This window comes from Orbicella faveolata, unplaced genomic scaffold (genome assembly GCF_042242905.1).
Source record: "Orbicella faveolata isolate gen_17 unplaced genomic scaffold, um_ofav_v1 contig_15, whole genome shotgun sequence".
In the NCBI taxonomy this organism is placed as follows: Eukaryota; Metazoa; Cnidaria; class Anthozoa; order Scleractinia; family Merulinidae; genus Orbicella; species Orbicella faveolata.
Window position 1 is genome coordinate 1,871,228 of NW_028301542.1, and position 21,901 is coordinate 1,893,128.

Consider the following 21,901-nt stretch of genomic DNA (forward strand, 5'->3'; position numbering starts at 1 on the left):
CCTTATAAAGAGGAATAAAAAATTTCAAAGTAGTTCGATAATCGATGCACCCACGCCAGTACGGCGTCTTAAGACGAATGCGTTATTGTCCTTTTTACTATTTCAATGATGTGGAAACGCAAAGATTCGCCGCGCATGCAGTTCAAAGCAGATAACAAGGTCGGCGGCTGAACTTATTTCCCGGTAGATAACGTGTCGTATGCGAGGTTATTATCGAGCAGTGTTGATGTCTATTCCGTTAAGAGATTTACGCGATAAGGGGTAATCAAACGAATAACTTTAAGCGACACGAAAAGTAACTCTAACAAGGTTATACATGTTTTGGCGTCGGGCGAAACACGTTTTCATAGCTTTAAGTGACTTATTTAAATTAAGCCAATTTTTAGGGCCTTGTATGGCAGGCGCCGGGCAGACGGCGCACATTGAAGAGATCATTCTTCATAATAAATTGAATAAACTTGGCACTTAGTGCCGAAATTTCCCCAAAATTGCACCCCTTATGTACCCTCTGCTCTGTGTACACAGGTGCAAACGAATTGTAAAACAAATCGGTCACATTAAGCGATGAGAATCGGCAGTGATGGACAGATACCTGGACGCATTCGTTGAGAAGCAGTGCAATCATATAGATCTGTATCAATAACGCGACAGCGATTAAATCAGACATCTTTTGTCCATTGAAATCGGGAACAAACAAAGAATCCGGTAGACAAATAAAGAAAAGGGAAAAAATATAAACATACAAACACCACTCACAAAAAAAGGCCTCGTGGTACAAAACAATTGAGCTTAAAACTCAATTCACACCAAGCCCCCAAAGTAACGTAACGGAATGACACACACACACACACACACATGCGACCGCGAAATGTAAATCTCTGTTGACAGCTTGACCTGTTTTGAGTGTGTCGCGATGATAAATGATCGAGCTATGCAGTGGTATGTTTGAAATGAGCCAGCTTTTGCCGAGCGCACTGATTACTGTCATGCGGTCATCGGTTATCGCTCGCGTGCTACAGACGAGGAGTGCTAGTCATCTATCACACGGAGCAACACTCCTCCTACTCAACGGCGCCGGCGCCTGGGTGGCTACAAATTTCCGAGTCTTTGTGACGGAAGTGGGAAAAATCTGTTGAAAAGCGAGAGACACACGTTCGCTTGTCATTACAAAGCCCAAGCTTGGACACTTAAGAGTCAGTGAAGTGGAAGTCGTAATCGGGTTAGGTTTGACTATATTTTGGAAAAGCGTTTTGGCATGTTCGACCTAAGGCAAGCTAATTTACAGCTGTTGAGCTCGTTCGTCATTTTGCTTCTCGTCCCTTTCGTGGCTTGTACAGCACCTTTAGCAGGTTTGTGTGAGTCACCTATGATGTTCGCTAGCCTGTTTTTAAGGTTGCAAACCACAGGAGAGCAACTTTACAACCACTAACGGCGACTTTGTTTACACCCAGGGAGCCTGGCGTCGTGTGAAGCTGAAAACGAAGTCATTAACCTACCAATTTTGGCGGGAAATCCTTGCTTTGTGTGTCGCTGCAAGGTTGGTGAAACCTTTTCTTTTTTTCTTGGCAAAGAATTTATAACAAGATCGTTACATTTTTCCGAAGATAAGAGCTGCCTGTACTACTAACTGACAAGCCTGTCTATAAAAAGCTAGGGAAGTTTTTATAGGATTAGGAAATGGGAAAAATTGCTGTTCAAATTTCAACGTAAACATTCGGTGGGTGGAAGGCAAAGAGCCGTATTTACATTTCAGATGGAAGAAAAGTTATTGGTGATAACTTCTACCTTGGGCCAACGGCCCGTTCATCGAGGTTCTTGAGAAAATGTGACAACAAACAGGCGCGAATTGTCCGTCTATGTTATGCAAAACGCGATCGTTTATTTGGTTTGTTCGTCGTTGTTTCGGTTACGCCATCTAATTGCACATAATTGAAGAAACACTTGGAGCGAGTTATATGCTTTATTTAGATAAATCAACAAGCTAAATAAAGCCTGCAGCTCGCGTTTCTAAATTCGACCCAAAACATGTCAGTTTGGCAACACTAAAATTTTCTAGGTCGACGGGGCAACAGTGAAAAAGTAACATAATAAGCCGAGAATCAACTCGTGCTGTTTCGCTTATCGAGAAAAGTCGAAAGCGATTCCGATCATTACGTCCTCGTCAACATCAATTTACTCTTGAAGTGCTCCAAGGTTGCAGTCATAGCTTGTTATTTACAGTCAATTAGTTCCCATTTGCTATGCGAATAACGTCAGCTTCACAAAGATCCACCCTTCATGTTGTCCATTACATGACAATGGCGATCGAGTAGAATCGTTGAAACACTTCAAAATCATTCAGACTGCACCTGATAGAAAAACAAAAAAAAAGCTATCAAGGACAAACCGGCTTCTTCCAGAAAGCTGCGGTATTTTACACGATGTAATCCCATTGACAACTAGAAAGCACGCGAAGCTTGATCTAGACAGAAGTCACCTGGACCACATAAACGAGATTGCATGGTTTCCCAAACGTGGAAACTCACATTGTAACGTTATACACCACGATCGTGTCGTCAGCCTGCAGAATATATGTCCTCGTTTTAATTTTTTCCCATCTCTGTGTCCCTTAGCTAAATTTAAGATGTTGACTGCAGCAAGAGGGTTCAATTTGGGGGTAGGTCTCTAAGCAAAAGAATGCCTCTGACACTTTGGACTAGTCAGGGTTAACTTAAAAATGACAGAAGAATCCCACAGCTTTATGGACAGCCTCAATGGTCACTCCTGGTCGTCATTGACTTTAAAAAAGAAGCTTCTTTATTTAGTATAGGATATTGCGTGTTTTAAAAGCTGATGCCTTGTTTTGTACGTTGTAAGAGTTCTTTGGATTTTTTTCTTGGACAGTTACAATCATTTACTTTCAAACATCGTGGTTGACTTGTGTCAAAGAAAAGATCGGTTTTAGCCCGAAGTCAAGTGCACAAACGTCTTAAATGACCTCGGTTAACGTTGATAAAACTACAGAAACTTAGATAACAGCTCGTAGGAAGACCAATTCACAGTAAAGCTACACGTTGCATTTTTGAACTCAAGAGTTCCAGCTATTTAAGGAATGCATAAGATACCCACTTAGCTCACTTCTTCCTTTTCGAAATTGAAATTGAAATCTAAACTGATAAATATCTGGAGTAATAAATAATGACAGTGGATCGTGGGAAAGGGCCGTTAACAAACAGATTGATGACTAAAATAACCCAGAGGAAGACCTTTGGGCCTTTCTTAAGGATCTCGCAAAGTTTAGGAAGAAATTTGCTCTAACAAATGCCAATCCATCTTCTTCTAAAGAATGGATAAAAAGATTCGTTCAGTTAAATTTACCTTCAAAGTACTTCGTTAAGTGTCTTGTTTGCATTTTTAGCGTGTCGCGTTTTGACCTTTGGTTATTTTACACTCAATAAGGAAAATACCGGGCACGGCCAACAAGAATTATCACTACAGCTTGTTCTAGACCGCAAACAAATATATTAAAGTAGCTTGATTAATTGTAATCTTTGGGCAAAGAGCTTGACTTATCTTAAAAAATTTTTTTAAAGGGCAAGAGTTTAATAAATTCTACTCAAGTCGAACATGATTGGTAAGCAGTCTTGTTGAATTGCGAATTGGCTCTAATTTCCAATATCGAACTTACGTTTCATTCAATTTGAAAGACAAACTATGACAGACATGATTTGAAACACACCCCTTCCTTCCGAAGATATGACACGTTCATATCCTTTCGTGCACGTTAAGTCAAAATTGATTGATATTCCTTATCTCCTCGCCTCCATTAACGTCAGCAGCAACAAGATTAAAACCATTTGTTTCCATAAGATGATAACGAAAATTGCATGTTCCTTTGATCAGTTTAGGGCAGAGAAAAATCGGATTAATTTGGCATGTTCATCCAAGTTCGTTGTGGAAGAAATCTCATTTGGCACACTGTTACCGTCATAATCAAAATTATTTAATAAGATAACTCCCATAATTGAAGGTAAATTTAATGTTTCTCGGTGCTTCCATGAAATTGCATGCAGTGAAATTAATAAAAACAATCTCCACAGCCAGAAGGAAATTAACCCAATTGGATTTTGGCCGTCGTTATTTTGTGCCCTAACCATAACATAAATAGCAGCTTATCAGAAGAAAAATACTATATATCTATACCATAGTTTAGAATCCAGAGTATAAACAATTTTAGGTTTAAAAAAAGATTCCGGAGAAGCTGCTGTTGAAATAAATGTGATGGAACAACAAAGAAACTATTAAAATAGGACAAAAGGGCCTTGTTTGTTTTGCCAATTGCGTTTTTCGTGCGAGTTTCTATGTCAGTGAATTCCTGCGAAACAACCCTGACGCGACACCAGGAAAATACTTAATCTCCAAATTCGAAAAATATTTCTTCAGTAGTGGAAACTGAAATTTTGTCCATACGTAAACTACAAGCTCTAAAGGAACGGGAGAAGGAAAAATTCTTGTTCGACCCATGAAGGAGTGTGACCTCTTGAAGTCAAGTTTCTAATCAAGTTTGATATCAATCAGCAAACAGAAGTCTAAAAGTTTACTCACACGCAAGATGAAGAATTCACTCCAAATTCCTTCAAATGTAATTCTTTTTCTCGCTAATAAAACCCTTATCTTGTTTACAAGGCCCCCCAGTCTATACAAGGGAATGTGCGTCAAACAGGCGTTGAAAAAAACAAATAGAAAAAATTCCAACTGTTCAATTCCAAAACGCTTTCCTCGATACAAGCTTCGACTGTCGGAAGACATTTTTACAATGCGAACTTTCTTTGCAGTTCGGTCCTTGCCCTCTATTCTTGTCTAAATCAAGTTCGTTTTTTAACAAAGTTGTAACCAGAGTGTCGTTTAACAGTTCTTAATCTGGGAGAGCGAAATATCCAAAACACACAAGAGTGACAATTTTTAAGTGTTGATCAAAATGTTTAAACCTTTTGAGACTTTAGAAGTGATAACAGCTTTTTAAAGCACTTAAGTTTAATCACTGAAAAAAAAAAAATGAGCACATTCTTGCCATACGTTTTATCAAGTCAAATTGATTCTATTACTTGGTTCTGACTTTTAAGCGTTTCATAAGTATTTTCCTTGCAATGAAAAGATCGTTCTACCTCCTACCTCTCGAGAAGAACTAACTTTACACGCTGCAAGCGACTTTAAAACGGCCTTAGACGGCTGGCGTCCGAAACCCGGGGCGGGGGGACTCCTATATGAAAAGGTCGGGGGTACTCGTCGTCTCGGGTACAAATCAAAGATTCTGCTCTCACTTAGGGTGTTGATGACGAAACGTCACCATTTATAGCTGTCAAAGTATCCTTTAGGGTGCACTCGAGGATATAATAATAAAAGAAACGCTCTCATTTAATTTCTGTTTTTAGGTTTGATTTCCGCTGATCTCTCGAGTACGCGTGTCGGGTCTACAAGTGCGCGCAGGATCCCTTCTTGAACAGTGACTAGTCATCGAACCTATTCCGTTTTAAGTGGTATCTTTTAGGGGTGTAATGAAGCCAAAGCAACGTCCACATTAATCTCCCTTAGGAGTTAAATTCAAATTTTTCGACGAGCATCCCTTGTCTTTTCATATGGGAGTCTTCCCCCCCCCCCCCCCGCCCCCCTCGTTCCAAACGGCTAACTAGAAGCGACGGAGTGATGGAGTGAAATCATTTCACCACCACAACTTGGTAAATAATAAATATTTTCCAGTTCCAAGTTAAAAATGAAACCCCTAGTGTATGACCATTCAAATGAAAGCTACAGGTTTCGAGATTCCAGGTGAATGTGGCGCCATCAAATGCCGACAGGGTAACTTTGACGTCATAAACTTTCAAAACATTTTCTGCCGAGCTTCCAAACCCCCGTGAGATACTGTTTCTGCTCTGTGAATAATTTCATAAGTACATAATTTCAAGCTATTATCATCCTTGGAAGATAAGGTTAAAGTTATTAGAGACTGTACAGTGTCATACCAAACTTTCTATTATCACACTGGCTCTAAACTGAAGGAATAAACGCAGAATAGAATAGTTTTAAAGGGGGGGAATTTAAACAAAAGTGCTATGAATGGCCATTCTTTGCATGTGACGAATATTCGTTGTATGGACTGGTCTAACAAACTACTCGTTACTGAGAGCAAGAGCTGTAATTTTAGAAAAATTGTTTTATGAAATTAGAGCTGAAATACTTTACATTTTATATTCCGAAGTTGTTTATCAGCTATACATTGAAAATAACAGACCGCATTGACGTCAAACGGGTGACATTAACGTGCTAGTCCAATATTTCCGATATCTTCTCCATGGCACAGCTCGTTCATGTGAAAGCTGTGTTTATCACGAACTAGGTTATGCAATGTTTCATTCTGTCTTCGTAAAACTGAACGAAACAGTGTATTTCGCTGTAGCGACAGAGAATAGCGTTTACCTTTCTTTTTGGCAGTTTCTGAACATTATTGAGTTATTTTAACCTCTTAGCCTTACAAATAGCATCTTAAATTTTAAGCGAATATTTTGGAAATTACTAAGCAAGAAAACAGTTTTCCAATAAGCCATGAATAACAATAATGAAAAACGTAACGGTGCAAATCAGTTCACTAGAGTTTCAAGGTTCAGAAAAAAAATACAGTCTCCTTAATTATTTCCTTATCACAAGACTGCCCGAGAGGTCCAATAACAGAAATAAGCTAAGGTTAAAATATTGGACCGGGTAAGGTTTCTCAGTAAAGCACGCTTAATCATAAGGTCTTTTAACAAATTTCTTCAGTATTAATCAAGCCTGCTCAATGCAGATCGTTCTGCATGCGGTAGAAATGTTTCTATAATGACCTTGGTGTGCTCCATCAATACTCCTTAAGTTGAGTTTTGGAGAAAAAACAATTTCCAGACCAATTTCATGATAATGTCAGCCTTACAAATAGCATCTTAAAATTTTAAGCGAATATTTTGGAAATTACTAAGCAAGAAAACAGTTTTCCTATTAGCCATGAATAACAATATTGAAAATGTAACAGTGCAAATCAGTTCATTAGAACTACTAAGCTCAGAAAAAAATATAGCCTCCTTAATTAGACTGACCGAGAGGTCCAATAACAAAAAAATAAGCCAAGGTTAAAATATTGGACCGGGTAAGGTTTCTAAAGCACGCTTAATCATAAGGTCTTTAACAAATCTCTTATTAACCAAGCCTGCTCAATGCAGACCGTTCTGCATGCGGGAGTAATGTTTCTGTATGGACCTTGCTGGGCTCCATCAGTTCTCCTTAAGTTGACTTTTGGAGAAACAACGATTTCCGGACCCATTTAATCGTCAGAGAAAGTAAATAACTGAAAACTTGAACTTTGTACCCGTGAAGATACGTTGTGAACTCGAGCACGACAAATACAAAATGAGTAATTGTTCGATGATGAGTTTCTTTAGCTATATTGTACATTTGTCATATGGCTAGCTCCGCGAGCGGGCAAGATGAACCGAATCTTACGCGGTGATTGGCTAACCGAGCAGGCAAGATGGCGCTATCTTGCCCACTGTGTCCCGGAAGAAAATCCCGTTCTTCTCCCATAAAATAAGCCCTTTATTGACAGAGCTTGTTCGGTCAAGATGGCTGGATATTGGCCTCGTTCGTGTTTGTGGACCTCTACTCCTGCTCGGTCCATAAACACGCAAAAAAGAACTTGCCAATATCCAGCCATATTGACCTCAAGCCTGGTTAATAACCCGTACATCTACTGATTACAATGATTCAAGATTTTCTTCCTCCCTAAGCTGTTTTAGGCCCCGTAACAATCACCGGTCAGTTTGGATTTGTGTTTGAAAAAAACTCTGTCAAGCAAATCACATGATTGTCGTGACGTCATCGTTTTCGAAAAGCTCCATTTTCAAAATGTTTTCCGTCCACACGAAAACCAAAAACCGGGGTTTTCAAATTCCTCCGCTTTGAAGAGCGTTTTCGAAAAGCTTGACAAATTAGTGTGGACGGTACGCCTAACCGTAGAAATAAAGCCGGCGCAGTGTGGACGCTGCCTTACGCCACACCAAAAGAATTGGGTGAACGCTGATTTGAATACGCTATCTCTTGGATCTGATATTTCAAAGGGATTATACGACACCTTGAGCACATGATATCTCTTTCGAGAGCATGGTGATCAGTTCATTTTACTTATTTCGTATTTTGAAAAACGGAATTGCAAAGATCACCTTAATAAAGATTTGTAAAATTTTCCACCTTTAGTTTCAAGGGAATCACCTAAGCCGGTGAAAAAAGATATTCTAGTTATTAACTTTGTCTCATACGTATTAGTTTCGGTATCACAGTATAGCGGTGTCTGGATCCGGCTAAATGAAAATGCGATCCAACGTTAAAACAGATCCTCTAAGAATAGTCTGAGCTTGTGATTATCGCTGAATCTGTGTGACTATGCAACGCAACGAAGTTTCAGACCTGCATGGGCAAGAATCTTTCCGAGACCGAGTTTCTTTGTACCTTACTTTTCTAGTCCCAAATTTGACACTGGCCCATCGGAACGGATAAAATTTACTAGTTTTACATGTAGGTCGTGAATTATAAAGAACTATCGATTAACGCGTTTATCACCTTTTTCAGAACAAGTCTGTGGAATGCGCTCGAGAAGATTGTCCAAGAATAAATGGGTGCACAGGAGTCATCGCCAAGCAAAAAGGTCAATGTTGTCCTGTTTGCCAAGAAAGTCAAGGTAAAGACCTTTGGAGAAAAGCAAAACTTATGCCTGTATTCTGTCAAAAAGTAAGAATAATTTTAACGTTGACTTCAGGAAAAAAAATGTGGATACTAAATGATCTTAAATAGGTTAACCTATATCTCTGGACTTAATTAACTTGAAAGCGGGTAACCGCAGACGCACCGCAGAATGTGAATAGACATCGATGCGAAATTCAATCAAATTGTGGACTGACCACCTGTATTTCAGATGAAAATTTCAAGTTTTACAGAGAAATCATCGATACCGCAAGCGGTAATTCAAGCGGTAAGAGATCTTAAATTTGAGTGAAATCTTTAACACAGTCGTAGAGAAGTTCTCGGTCGTCTGAACGCGTTGCCATGGCGGTGTTTTGAGAAGGAAGCTACACTAACATTATGCAGACTTCAAGTCTGAAATACGATCGTAATGTTTTACAGAACAATACTTGCCTCTAAATGAAGATCGTTCTTTCAAAATTTGAAACTTTACTGAGTTTTCAGTGCTCTTTCCGGCGGAATCGGTGTTCAGGTATCACGATTAAGCGAGTTTCAAGGTGGTCTATGCATGCAGTCAAATTTTTTGGTCACTAATTAATCCAATAGGAAGGTTTAAACTATCACTTCTTGTGCACTGATGTAACTCCTACCATTTCACTCTAAAACATCCAATTCAGTTAAAACGTAAAATTTCCCAATTTGGATAAATGAATTGTGTTTTGTAAACACACTGCACCACAGAAACCGGGGCGGAATTTCTGAACAGCTTTCATTTTTAAGTACCGGTAATCAAACCCAATCTATACTTGGGTTTCATCAACAGATTTCACAGTCAGAATCACTTTGTACAGCATAATTAGCCGTACCACATGGAAAGATTTCAATAGCTTTCGTTTAAAAAGTACCGGACTGAGGTGTGACTGATCAGAACGACATATGTCAAGAAAGTTGCAACCGATTTGAATGGACTCCATCCAGTTTGGACGGTGGATTATGGGATTGCATGAATGGCTTCGATCAAACCTTTGAAATGTTTACCCTACAGAGTCTAATCTAATCTAAATGGGTGTTTGTTTTCTCGTATTTAGTCCAAACAAATATTTGTGTAGATTCGCAATCACCGCTGTCTCATTTGAATCTAATTACAGAATCCGCTTTACCAGACACTTTAAAACTCTACACACTGCAAACCCACAATGTCTCCTTCGAACTAATAACCCTACTTGGTAGTTATGATCCTCTTGAAATTAGCGTCTTTGCTTGATAATAGCCTTTTATTATCCTAATTCGTTTATTGTGCCGACATTAAGACGGCTTGACTCATTAAACAACGCCGCGCAACGTAAAGGGCGGTCGCCTATTTTTACTCAGAAACTTTTGATCACACCGCATATGGCGTCACTGCGACTGGTGATGCTATCAACATTTTCTTTATTTCCGTTCATTTGACCCAACATTGTACTCATAAGTAAATGAAAACTTTCAGCGAGGTTCAATGATTGCTGTTTCAAAGACGAAGAAGTCGTGAAAGGTATCTGTGAAATTAAATCATTCAAAAAACTTGCATTTCCTGTATAACTTTTTCACCTGTTTATAATAAGCTTTCGCACACGTTATGTTTGCAGATTGATTTAATATGTTTGAAAAAACAAATTACTATATATATAACAAACAATTATGGTCAAAATTAAATGCCTCAAGCTGAAATATCACTTTAATTAATTGTTGGTAAATAACCATAACATCGCGTTTCAATCTAAATATCGACTTTCGCTACGATTTGCCGTGCCCACAAGGTGTGCCAGCTTTGTGTTCATTAATAAACAGTGTTCTCAAGTTGATTCGTTTCTTTATTCTCAGCACCTATCTGCTTGGCAGTGTATTGATAATAAAGGAGGAAAATCGATGTAGATCACTATTGTTTTAAGACACTGCCAACCCTAAACATGGATGCCCCCATGCACTATGTTATGAAAAACGTTTTAGTATACTAAACCGTGGAATTCAAAATAGGTTGGGGTGTTACGAAATGAAACTTTAAGGACATTTGTTACAGATTACCGCGTAGCAAACATTTCCTGGCTGGATTTGGATTTATTAAAAGCATAAACATGACTAGAGGGATGACAAAGAACAGTAGGTTAGATTGAAAGCTAAACGAAGGCGCCAAGGAGTCTCACCCATTTGTCTCAGTGAAGATGCGGCAATTTCAGTATAAGACAAAGTAATTGCAGCTGAAAAAGGCGACGACAAGTCCTCTCGTTAACATTTCTTTGGTTTGAGTCTTTACAAAGTAGAGTGACAAAGAAAACAAAGCAAGATGGGAGACATTGAGTGGAAACGTGTGTCCAAGACCGGTGTGCAATTCGCACGTGGACATTACTCGTAAGGTGGGCGGGCTAGGTATGCACTTGGCTTCCCTCCACACGTAGTATCCGCAAACGTCGACATTTGAAATCGTAAATTTTGGAAACGTAAATTTATCACTTTTGCTTCCCAGAAGACAGTGAAAACAGGATCAAATCGGTTTATATGAAACAATCGTTGCGGCCATGGAGGTCACTTAAGGAAATCAAACCCCCAATCCGCTCAGTTGCACTCTGCTAAGATCAAGGGAAAGTTTTATCCAAAATTGCGCAATCTCGTTTCCGAGTATTGGCTCACTTGTGCAAACATGTTAAGTTAAATTGCTAACAAGCATTCCCGTGACTTGTTCCTTTGAAATTTGTTATGAAAAGGCGAAAAAGAAGCTGTGAATTAATCTCTGTTCGGGCCAGATAAATGGCTTATCAGCGTTTAATAAGTTCGGCATGGAGACAAAACAACAGAAAACTGATCCTACACATTTCCGAGTGCACCTTTTGGTAATACAAGAATTTAAACAAATTAGGATTTCACAAGCTTCCGGCTAGCTTGTACGTACGTGATAAAATCCGTTTACTTGAGTCCTTTCTAAAGTCGCGACCTTTCTACGGTACAGAGCTGAGCTAGTTTAGCCCGTAACAAAACTAGTCGATGACAACCATAGCCCCCAAACAGCTGTGTGTAAGGGAAAACAGATTGACATTCTGATAAAATTAGTTGCAGTTGGAAGTTAAATGAAAATGGCTATCTTCTTCTTTACTATCTTGTCGTTTTGCTTACTTATCAAAGTATTAACATTGCACAATTAATGTAAGGAGAGATTTTCTGCCATAAAGTTAAGTGGGGTGAGCAGAGAGCGAGATCAGAATAGCCGGATTTTGAGCTCCGGGTTTGGCTGATGAACTAAGCAAATACTATCGATCAAATAGACGATTTTATTGTTCAGTGCTTTTTGGACATAATACGCGAAAGACCGCGCCCTATCTCCAACAGTTACCTAGAACCTTCTGGATTTCTGCGCCCTCGTCAACTATCACGTTGTTGTTTGTTTCAGTGGCATGCCTGTAAAGTACAGCTAAGCTTAATGCTTGTATAGCTAAGTGCATGACCACTATGAATAAGATTTACATTTACATAGAAATCGAGAGCAAATAATCTATTTGTTTGGCATAAATCTAATAGTAGTTCAAAACTTTATCTAAATCCCTTCCCCAGACACTTCGAAAACGCAAAGAAGCAGCCGCCATTTCTCTAACAACCGCACACTGCCAAGCTACTAACTATGTACAACGGAATAGATAGTGAGTAGCGCAGCCAATCAGAGAACGGCATTTATGATAGAATGCTATGCTACTCATCGATAGTAAGCTGCTGCGGGCCGGGCTCAACAGATTTTAAACCACTGGGTTACCCCAAAAAATGCTCAATAGCAGCAGTTATTTGGTTGAGCGATGGGAAAGGATAAGATTTCAAACATACGCCTAAACTACATCTACCACAGTTATAACTAACACCTTTCCCTTCTCCTTCACTCTGAGCAACTGACTGAGAGAATGTGGGACAGGCTGCTGGTCACTATGGCAACTAATCAAACAAATTTTTTCTTATGGTAGGATCGTCATCGTGTACTCATGACGGAAGAACGCACAAGGTATTGATAATCTTAAATAAATAACTACAGTCGAACCTCCACTAAGGGCCACATCTCTACAACGGCCACGTTTTTTTTGTCCCGGCGGACGGTCCATGCATTCAAACTTATTTAAGGTAATTTCCCTGAAATAAAACTTCACATAGACTTTTGTTTAAACTTTGTCCAATGAATATTTATCATATGAGAACTTTAATTATAAAATAAAAATGGGGGGTGCCCATGCTCGTTAACTGAGGAGCAGTGAGATATTGAAAATGTCCCATGCTTATTACAAGAACGCATTCCAAGTTATTGTAAACTCTTTGTGAGCCCAGACTCATGACTACAGTCAATACTTGTGTCGGACACAAATAAACTTTTTAAGTTTGATTTCGACAGACAGCTGAAACCTTGTTAAAATATTGGAACCAAATTGCTTGCTAGGGCTATCAAACTGCAAAATAGAGAAGACTATACTGCAGCTGCTTTTTTCCTTATTTATTCAATTCTCAACAATAGAAATCAGATCAGTCTTTTCTCACGCAAAGCTAATGGTTAGTTGATTAAAATGACTGGAAAAAAATTTGGGTTGCCCGAGCTCGTTAGTGAGTAATAGCCATTTTTCAACTAACGAACTCAATATCAAGGTGAATCCGCCATGTTTCCAATGCGCGCGTGCACGAACGCGCTAATGACGCCATAAATTATGTGTAGTAAGGATGCGCAATGCTATATTGGGGAATGACGTTAAACCTCTCTACAACGGCCACCTCTCCACAATGGCCACTAAAGCGCGTTCGAACTTGCAAAATAACCTCTCCACAACGGCCAGTTAATCAACGACTGACGAACGGTGCATACAAATCCCAATTTTTATTGTAAAAGGTGACGAAAATTGATCCGGACCACGCGTCGTTGGTCTCTGTTTCCGTTTGGTTTCTGTTTAATCCATACATTTTGATTATTTTAAGTTTATAAAAATGTTGCAACCCCGAAAAAATACAATTGTCATATTACATCCCTACCTCCCCATAACGGCTGCAACGGCCAATTTGCTCTCCCCAAGGTGGCCGTTATGAAGAGGTTTGACTGTGTAAGTCAGTTCTTTAGGACTTTCAATAAAAACGTCCGCCGATAATATGGAACGGTCAGTACGCGGGAGCATTTTAGAGTTCTTGTTATAAAGTGTCTTCTTCAAATTGACGCGATTTAGGATTTCACGAAGACTTTTAAATGTCGCATTCCATGACCCATACATGAATAACTTTTTGCGATCTAGATATAGCTTCCACTTGAGGCACACAGGGAACTCGTTGAATATTTTGGTGTTATTCCTTTACTCTTAGAAATTTACATAAACCATCCAAATTTCTCAAAATGGAATACTTTAAATTGATTCAAAGCGTGCTTTGAATGGTTGAAGTGCCTAGCTCAAAGTGCTTCGATGTGTTCCGGAAATGCTTCAAAGTGCCACGAGATGTAGGAAGTACTCAGAAGTAGCTCAAAGTGCTTCAAGAGTGGCGCAGTGTCCTTGAACTGTCTCAAGAACCTTGAGATGCACGTAAGTGCTCCAGAGTGGACCATAGGGCACCGGAGTGTTTAAACATCTCCCAATGAGTTCTAGAATTACATTAATTGCGTTTTTTCTTCCATCGTTTTACAGAATAACGAGTCGTGGTTCGCGAGGAATTGCCAGATCTGCTTCTGTACAAATGGAACTGTGACGTGTGAACTTCAGAAATGCACTTCTGCAGAATCACTCAAATGCCCGGAGGTGAGCAGTGGATGTTTGCTTACATAGTGTGTCCAAAACACTACAGTAGCTTTACTTCCTTATCATTAGCAGGCCATTTCGATGCTTCAGGAAGACATCAATGCCGAGACCCACACGACGTATGAAATATGATGGCGCAGTTCTCATTCCAAATGTCTCTCAGACAGGAATGCAAGTACTAGAAACCACTCTAATTGTTATTAATCGCCGAACTGAAATAATGATAATACAGACATGGAACGGATAGTATTTCGACTAGCGTCGCTTTCCTTCTTTAGGTCGAGCAGATAAAAGACATACAATCTTTCAATTTCATTCTTAGCACTTGGAACTTTCAAGTTTTGTGATTGTGGCTGGACTGGATTAGCCCAAAGATTTTGTCACACAAGAATGGATTCACTAAGCGAGGAAATTCATCATTTTACTTTAGCTATTACAATGCAACACTTCGAAGTGTCGCTCCTTCTCTTGAGGGATTGATTGATTTTGGAAAAAATTTTGTTAGTCTTCAAAACTTCTCGTCCTATAAATCCCGGGGCACTCCCATAGATAAGATATATGGGTATGTGCCGCTGTGAAGCGTCTAGAATAGGCTATTATTATTATCGGAAAAGTGACCAGTGTATAATTAATTTAGTGTAGAACAGGGCTCTTTACACGGGGTTCTATAATAGAAACTGAAAGTCGGAAGTGACGTTGTAAGATATTGGTTTAGTAATAGTTAGTGTATGTTGCACTACGATAGTGATAAAGTTTCTGCAAGGAAAATAGCTAGTCTGGGATAGGGTAGGGGTTTTTGGTGCCTAACCTTGAGTGGGGTAGCAAAATCAAGCTGATCATGGTCTAGTACAGGGCACACACCTACCCAAACATTAACGGAGTACCCCCCTGGTATAAAGCAACCAATCGCACGTCCAAATCATTGGCATGTTACCGTTTTGACTTAGGTTTTAAACTAACCAGGTACTATAAACAAGTCAAAATCTTATGAGAAACGCTATTGATTGCCAATTTATGTAGTGTTTTATTAAAATTAGCTTTTTTATTTGTTCGTTTACTAAAGGGCAAGGCACCAGGTCAGGTTCCCGGAGGTTGCTGCCCGCAGTGCATTGAGGGTAAGAACAATATCTTTCAAAATATCGTGGGCGACAAAGTACTCCTTAATTTTGGCGCGACATTTTAGCGGTAATTTATAATTTCACGAATGAAATTACAAAATTGTTATGAACGTTTGACGCGAAATTTCTCGATATAATAAGCAAGTCAAACACCCAGTTTGAAAGTGTAATTCGTCACTAATGATGTTAACAGTTAATCAAAGAGCATACGCGTGAAATTACGAAATAATTTCACATGAGATTTGTCAAAACTGAAATAATTGGAAATCATCAGAATTTTGACAAAATGCACGTGAAACTACTTCTAATTTCACTCGTCGCCATTTGATTACCCAAGGACATGACCCCTAGTCACTCTAAGTCTCTTCAAGGAGGGAGTGAGAACGAGCGACCACAGACCATCTAAGAATCGGGCTAAGGGAACTTACAAATTCACGTCATTTTCTGCTCCAAACATGTGAATTAGTCTACCAGCCCTGTCTGAATTGTGGTAAATAGGTCCGACTGCATATTAAACATGTTTAAACTGATAGCATGGGTTGAAACACTATCTTTCTGTGTCACTACTACAAAATATCTCACACAGTTTATGCTAAAACTTATCATTATAAAACAAGGCAAATATCGTACCTTATAATACGTTGTCGAGAACAAGCGAGCGGGCCTCTAAAGAATTAGCCGATTCACATGTCTTAAACTTTCGTTTCGAAACATTCTACTGAGGAGTTGAGAGCATCAGTCGGTTAGTAACGCTACACGGTCGCTTTTGCTGTCACCTCTCGTAGTTTTGCGCGAGCTTTGCGTGGTATTTCAATGAGATATCGCCACTGATTTATCACACATGTTCTGCATAGAAACGTCCGCCATGTTGTTTATTGACACATTGCCTCCTATGGAGCTCATGTGATAACGCTCTGACTGGCCATATTTGGAAACTAGAAAACCACGGTCGGAAAAAGAATACATATACCAGGGGTGCTTACCCCTTGTCAGATCAGAACAAACCAGTTGGGATGACCGTTTAATAATGGTAAGGGTTTTTCCAAAATCAGCAAACCAACCGAACGAGGTGGCGCTTACCATTTGCAATTGGATTTCCCGTAATTGTTTTCGGCTGCTGAGAGACTGGAAACTGGAAAATTTAGCAACTGGAAAGGGAATTTTCGCCGTTCCGTTTCGAACGGAAAAAGAGGACTACCTCTGGAGGTAATCTACAATTTCCGAACGGATTTTCCGGAAAATTACTGTTCCATTTGACTCTCAACCGAAATTTCGGGATTCTTTTACTAAATGGTAAGCACCCCAGGAATCGAAATAAAACTGATACACGTGAAATCTAGAATTTTAAAACATTAATGAAATACCGGCAGCTTCTTGAGGGAAACATGACTTTCCCGGGCAGAACTGTAACAAAAGTTTTCTATCTGTAAAAATTTAGGAATATATTAATATATATATATATATATATATATATATATATATATATATATTTTTTTTATGTTTCACATTGTTCAGAGACTGGTGTTTGTACGTCATACGGAGACCCACACTACCAAACATTTGACGGCCAAATGTTCAACTTTCACGGCACTTGTCGCTACCAACTGACGTCAGACTGTGTCAGCGAAAAGTTCACCATACGCATGCGTACTGAGCGAAGATTCTCCAACGTGTACGCTTGGTCCAAGGCCCTCACGATCCATCTGGGTGACACGACGATTGTGTTACACAAGGACCTAATGGTGAAAGTGAACAAGTCTGATGTGGAGTTACCGTACTATCATCTCCCTCAATTTCAGATAACGAAGGGTAGTTTCACCATTTCTCTGGTGTCCGACATCGGTGTTCACGTTCAGTGGGATGGCAATGGCTTCATCGAGATACACGTGCCGAAGAGCTTTAAGGGAAAAGTCTGCGGACTGTGTGGCAATTTCAACGCCAATTCGAAAGACGATTTTGTGCTGAAAAGCGGCAGGCTTGCTTCGTCCGCCCGCGAGTTCGGAGAGGGTTGGTCGCTGGGTCGCAGGAGTCACGGATGCGAAAAAGCACCCTCCCCTCCCGTAGATTCGACCGTTTCAAAATGTTTCAACCGTTTGAGGGTTTACTGGCGAGCCCACAAGCGCTGCTGGCCAATCAAGAAGCAGTTTGCAAACTGTCATAAAAAGGTGAAACCCAACGCGTTTTTCTGGTCCTGTATCTCAGACGTGTGTGAGTGCTCAGGGAGGCGATGTGAATGTGAGGCAGTGATGGCTTACGCACGCGCGTGTAGACGAGAAGGAGTCACAGTGTCCTGGGGCAGGAAAAACACTTGTGGTAAGTCTCTTAGTGTGCACGTGATACAGTCATATCCCTGGGATAGCGGAATATATTCATATCCCAAGGATATTGGAATCCACCTGGGATACCAAACTACAGTCTTACGGATGTGAATATATGGTGCGGAATATTATCAAAGCTATTAATTAAAGAATGTAAACCGATTCCAAGAACGTTAGTGTAAAATTCATAGCTTAGTGTGAACTGCGCTTTAATTTTGCTATACACCTGCACCATGATAAAACTTTGTTTTTAAACCTAAAATAATCGACACTTTGCACTCAATTAAATTAAAAATGCACTGCACTAAATAGTCAACAACTCCAAGATAAAGTTTGAGTTTCTATTTTCCTGGTTGTAAGGAGTTTCCTGCAAAGGAGGCGCTGTTTTTGACGACTGCGTTCCCGTATGTCAGCGGACGTGCGACAACAAGGATGACGTAAGCGTCCCGTGCCCCACCACGTCTTGCGTGCCTGGTTGTCGGTGTCCGGCGGGTACTGTGTGGAATAGTCAAAAGACAAAATGCATTCAAAAGTGGAAATGTCCTCCACAGGTGAGATATCTGAAAATTTTCCTCGAATTTATTCTACTCGTCATTAACCAATCAGATTGTGAGAAAATATATTTTACCATTCACTCGTTTGATACTATGCCACAGTCCCTCTCGGACAGACGAACCGCCATGTTAGACTGTTGCGATATCTGGGGTACATAACAGTAACTGGAAGGTTTCTAGTAATCAAGAAATTAGAACTCCGATCTCCAGATCTCGCTTACTTTGACGGCAGTTCGACAAACGAAAGGGCTGTGACAGAGAGTAACAATCTAACCAAACTTCCTAATATGATTCGGAAAGCTTTGACTGTTCCATAGCACAAGGACTTGTTAAACATCTAATACTTAGTATGAAATCCTAACCTTGTGGCAAAAATGAAAAACGACAAAATACAAATGAGATCAAGCAAGTACTTTTCAAGAATTTAGTTCTTAACCGGAACCGTTATAACTTTGTTTCGGGATAATTACTAACCCATAATAATAGAAACAGCTTAAGTGATTACTAACTAAATTAAGAATCCTTTCTCAAGGTATACATAACACTTTTCATTTTCGTTTTCACTTAAAACCGGTGTAATGATTACCTTAGTAAGAAAAACTTAAATTTAGGGAGAAGGTTACCACATAACGTTCCTGTTCATATGAGAAATTTATCCGATAGGTAGAGCGGAGGTGAATAAGCGGAGGATATTTATTAATCGAGCTGAAAAAGTGCGAGGTATATATCATTCACTGTTCACCGACACTAAAATAAAATAATTTTTCATAGTTTACACCTAATAGTTAGTGAAAAAAGACTAAATGTATTTCGCTTACTCTTTGGTTAAAACGTTTGCGTTAGATTTATAAATGATTGTAGCTAAGGATTGTACGATCTCAATTAAGTAACCAATCGGAACGCGAAATTAAATCATGTAGGTCTTGTTGCCATGGCTACTGACATCAATTTTCCTACAACTTGTCGTACGCAGTAAAGAAAGTAAATTCGAAGTTGCACACATCATTGTTACGTGAAACAGAATTTCACGTCACATAATCTCGTGTACTTCCAACCCTTTTTTTTCACTGCAATTTGAAATAGTTTTTGGTAGAAGACAAGTTGCTGGGAAATACTAACATACAAGAGACACTGGTTTGACTTCGCAAATGTTGTTCGAATCTTCACGCATGTAACGCCACACTCTTCTAAGCCGGAACAAGCGTTGCGTGACGATTCAAGTAATTGCTGCGAGTTGGGAAACTAACAACGACCTAATTAGCCTCCAAAACAGACGCTTTTTGGGCTCGTCACGCAAAAGATTGTGTGACGGGCCCAAAAAGCGTCTGTGTACATGTAGGAGGATAGTAGGCTACAGCCTAATCAGTACTTCTACAGAAGACACTTTCCGCAGCTTTTCTGACTGCTTGTTTTGTTTTGAATTCTTCAACAGCTGGCTTTAATTCAGACTAAACTGCGGGTTGCGGCTGTTAGTACCAAGAGAAGCCATCAGTGGATTAGAAGACTAAACAATGAGAAGGGCAGATGAAGTTAGCTTAGCAAACACCCATACGTAGTTTTCATCATACTAACAACAGTTGGTCAGTGGTTCAGCGAAACCTGGCCTAGCTTGTAGAGTCCCAAGGAAGTATTTAAATGACACAAGGAGATGAGGAACAATACCATTACACGGCGACGCCAGAGAAAGGAAAAATCCATAAGCAATGGAACATGAATACAAGACATTTTAAACTGTACAGCAGCCAATAGCTATACGTATTCTTTGCCCGGGGGGACTCCCATGTAAAAAGGAGGGGGGTGCTCGTCGTACTTTTAAGGGTTTAAAAAGCGGTTTTGGTTCCTTTTAGAGTGTCAGCCTCAAAAGGTCCACAGCGGGAGGTTTTGCGGTAACTTTGTGGTATTGAGCCGGAAAAATATGACAGGAGATAATGTGCTGTTTTAGAATTGGTGCTTCTTAGGGGTAACAAAATTTTAAGCCACGCCCACAAAAAAGTACTTTGGTACCTATTAGGGGTTCATTTCAAAATTCCCGACGAGCACCGCCATCCTTCATAGAAGGGAGTTCCTCCCGGTCCCCCTCGGGCGTACTCTTTGTCTAGACGGCAGGAGGTAGTCACAGAATTGACTTATAGACAAGTATTTAGCAGCGCCAGGAGGGCTTCGTGTCGCGGTATTTTAACATAGAGAGGATCCCAAGCACGGAGTAAGCGAAGACGTCGGTTTGTAAATTAACCAAATTGGTAACTTACAATAACGAGAGATATAGGCTAGTGGTCAAACAAGGAACCGCCTGGCAAACTGGAGCCGACTATGAGGTTAGAAGTGTTGAAAGTGTGGCTGTTTCATAGAGGAAGCCTGGTTATGAAAGTTGAAATTTTATTAGCTACACCATGCTGTTATTTCAACCTCGTTCCCAGGTAGAGGGGAAAGCCCTGGGAACGGGGTTGGCTATTTATTCATCAGTAATTTTCTCCCGTAAGTGCTGTCGTAGCTAAGAACTTGTTAGGCTCGATTACCAGTCGCTGGTCTGGAAAGGAGCCCGCATTTCTGCCTGCAAGGGACGCTCGGGGACCGGACCCGAGGCAAAGGAAGTCGAGCCTAAGAACCTGTAAAACGAGATCCCTTTGTATTCAAGTTGGAAAAATTGCATAAGTTATAATATTATCGTAATAACTGTTTGCTCGAAGAAATCTTGAGCTTTAGGTCAAATCTTATTATATAAAAATTAGTCTTCGCACTTGTGAAAGGCAATATCTATAATTATTTATCGAGGATTAGATTTTTGAAGCACTTTATAACTAAGAGGTATATTCCACAACTAGAATGGAGACTCTTTATTGTCTTTCATACCTAGTGCAAAACCTTTCATATAATAAACAAGCTTCATAACATACTAAGGACGTGTCAAAATTCACTTGGACATGAACTGTTTCGTACTAAGCCTCAATATCAAACGGAGGCTGAAGAAAAAGTTCAGGAAAGAGTTGCGTTCTGATTGGCTAACAAAGCTCGGTCCTCTGTTAAAATGCATCTCAGCTGAAACCAGGGCGTTCAATTTCGCATGTACCATGCTCTTAATAGGTTTAATTTCAGACGTTTTTTTTTAAATTTGCGGAAGTAACGCTCTGTGATTATAAACGGTGTAAATGAATTTAGTGTCATTATTGACAGTTTAGCTTGAACAAATAGGAACAAACTAATCAATTATTCAGCAGTTGAGGAAAACACTAGTGCCCATTGTGGACCGTTTTGGATCTGCCTTCCTTGTCGTAAAGTGTTCACAATCACAGGAATTTGATCATTTTTCTAAATATACGTGATAGAAAATTTTTTAGTCCAAAATTTCTTCCGAAAAATTTCATCATTAAAGTAATCACCCGGTTTCTTTCGCCTTTCAAAAA

General features: G+C 39.7%; 1 protein-coding gene across 4 annotated transcripts; it reads left to right on the top strand.

Annotated features, from left to right (window-relative positions):
* The first annotated feature begins 823 nt into the window (after window positions 1-823).
* On the top strand, window positions 824-21,397 carry LOC110068985 (BMP-binding endothelial regulator protein-like). Of its 4 annotated transcripts, XM_020776399.2 has the most exons (10): window positions 824-1,349; window positions 1,452-1,537; window positions 8,629-8,737; window positions 12,717-12,754; window positions 14,400-14,510; window positions 15,574-15,625; window positions 17,144-17,941; window positions 18,307-18,497; window positions 19,164-19,220; window positions 19,933-21,397. In XM_020776399.2, the coding sequence occupies exons 1-9, from the start codon at window positions 1,256-1,258 to the stop codon at window positions 19,176-19,178; spliced, it is 1,494 nt and encodes a 497-aa protein (XP_020632058.1). In that variant the 5' UTR covers window positions 824-1,255; the 3' UTR covers window positions 19,179-19,220; window positions 19,933-21,397. The 4 variants fall into 4 exon arrangements, with proteins under 4 accessions (XP_020632058.1, XP_020632059.1, XP_020632056.1 ...); XM_020776397.2 differs by lacking the exon at window positions 19,164-19,220 and having other exon boundaries at window positions 826-1,349; XM_020776398.2 differs by lacking the exon at window positions 19,164-19,220 and having other exon boundaries at window positions 826-1,349; window positions 18,310-18,497.
* Window positions 21,398-21,901: the final 504 nt, after the last annotated feature.

What these genes read in the sequence shown, in the direction of transcription:
- LOC110068985 (XM_020776397.2), top strand. Translation starts at nt 1,256, where the DNA reads ATGTTCGACCTAAGGCAAGCTAATTTACAGCTGTTGAGCTCGTTCGTC. An exon ending in TTGTACAGCACCTTTAGCAG is followed by an intron (nt 1,350 to 1,451) that starts GTTTGTGTGAGT and finishes GTTTACACCCAG; the next exon opens with GGAGCCTGGCGTCGTGTGAA. An exon ending in AGTGGAAATGTCCTCCACAG is followed by an intron (nt 18,498 to 19,932) that starts GTGAGATATCTG and finishes ATTCTTCAACAG; the next exon opens with CTGGCTTTAATTCAGACTAA.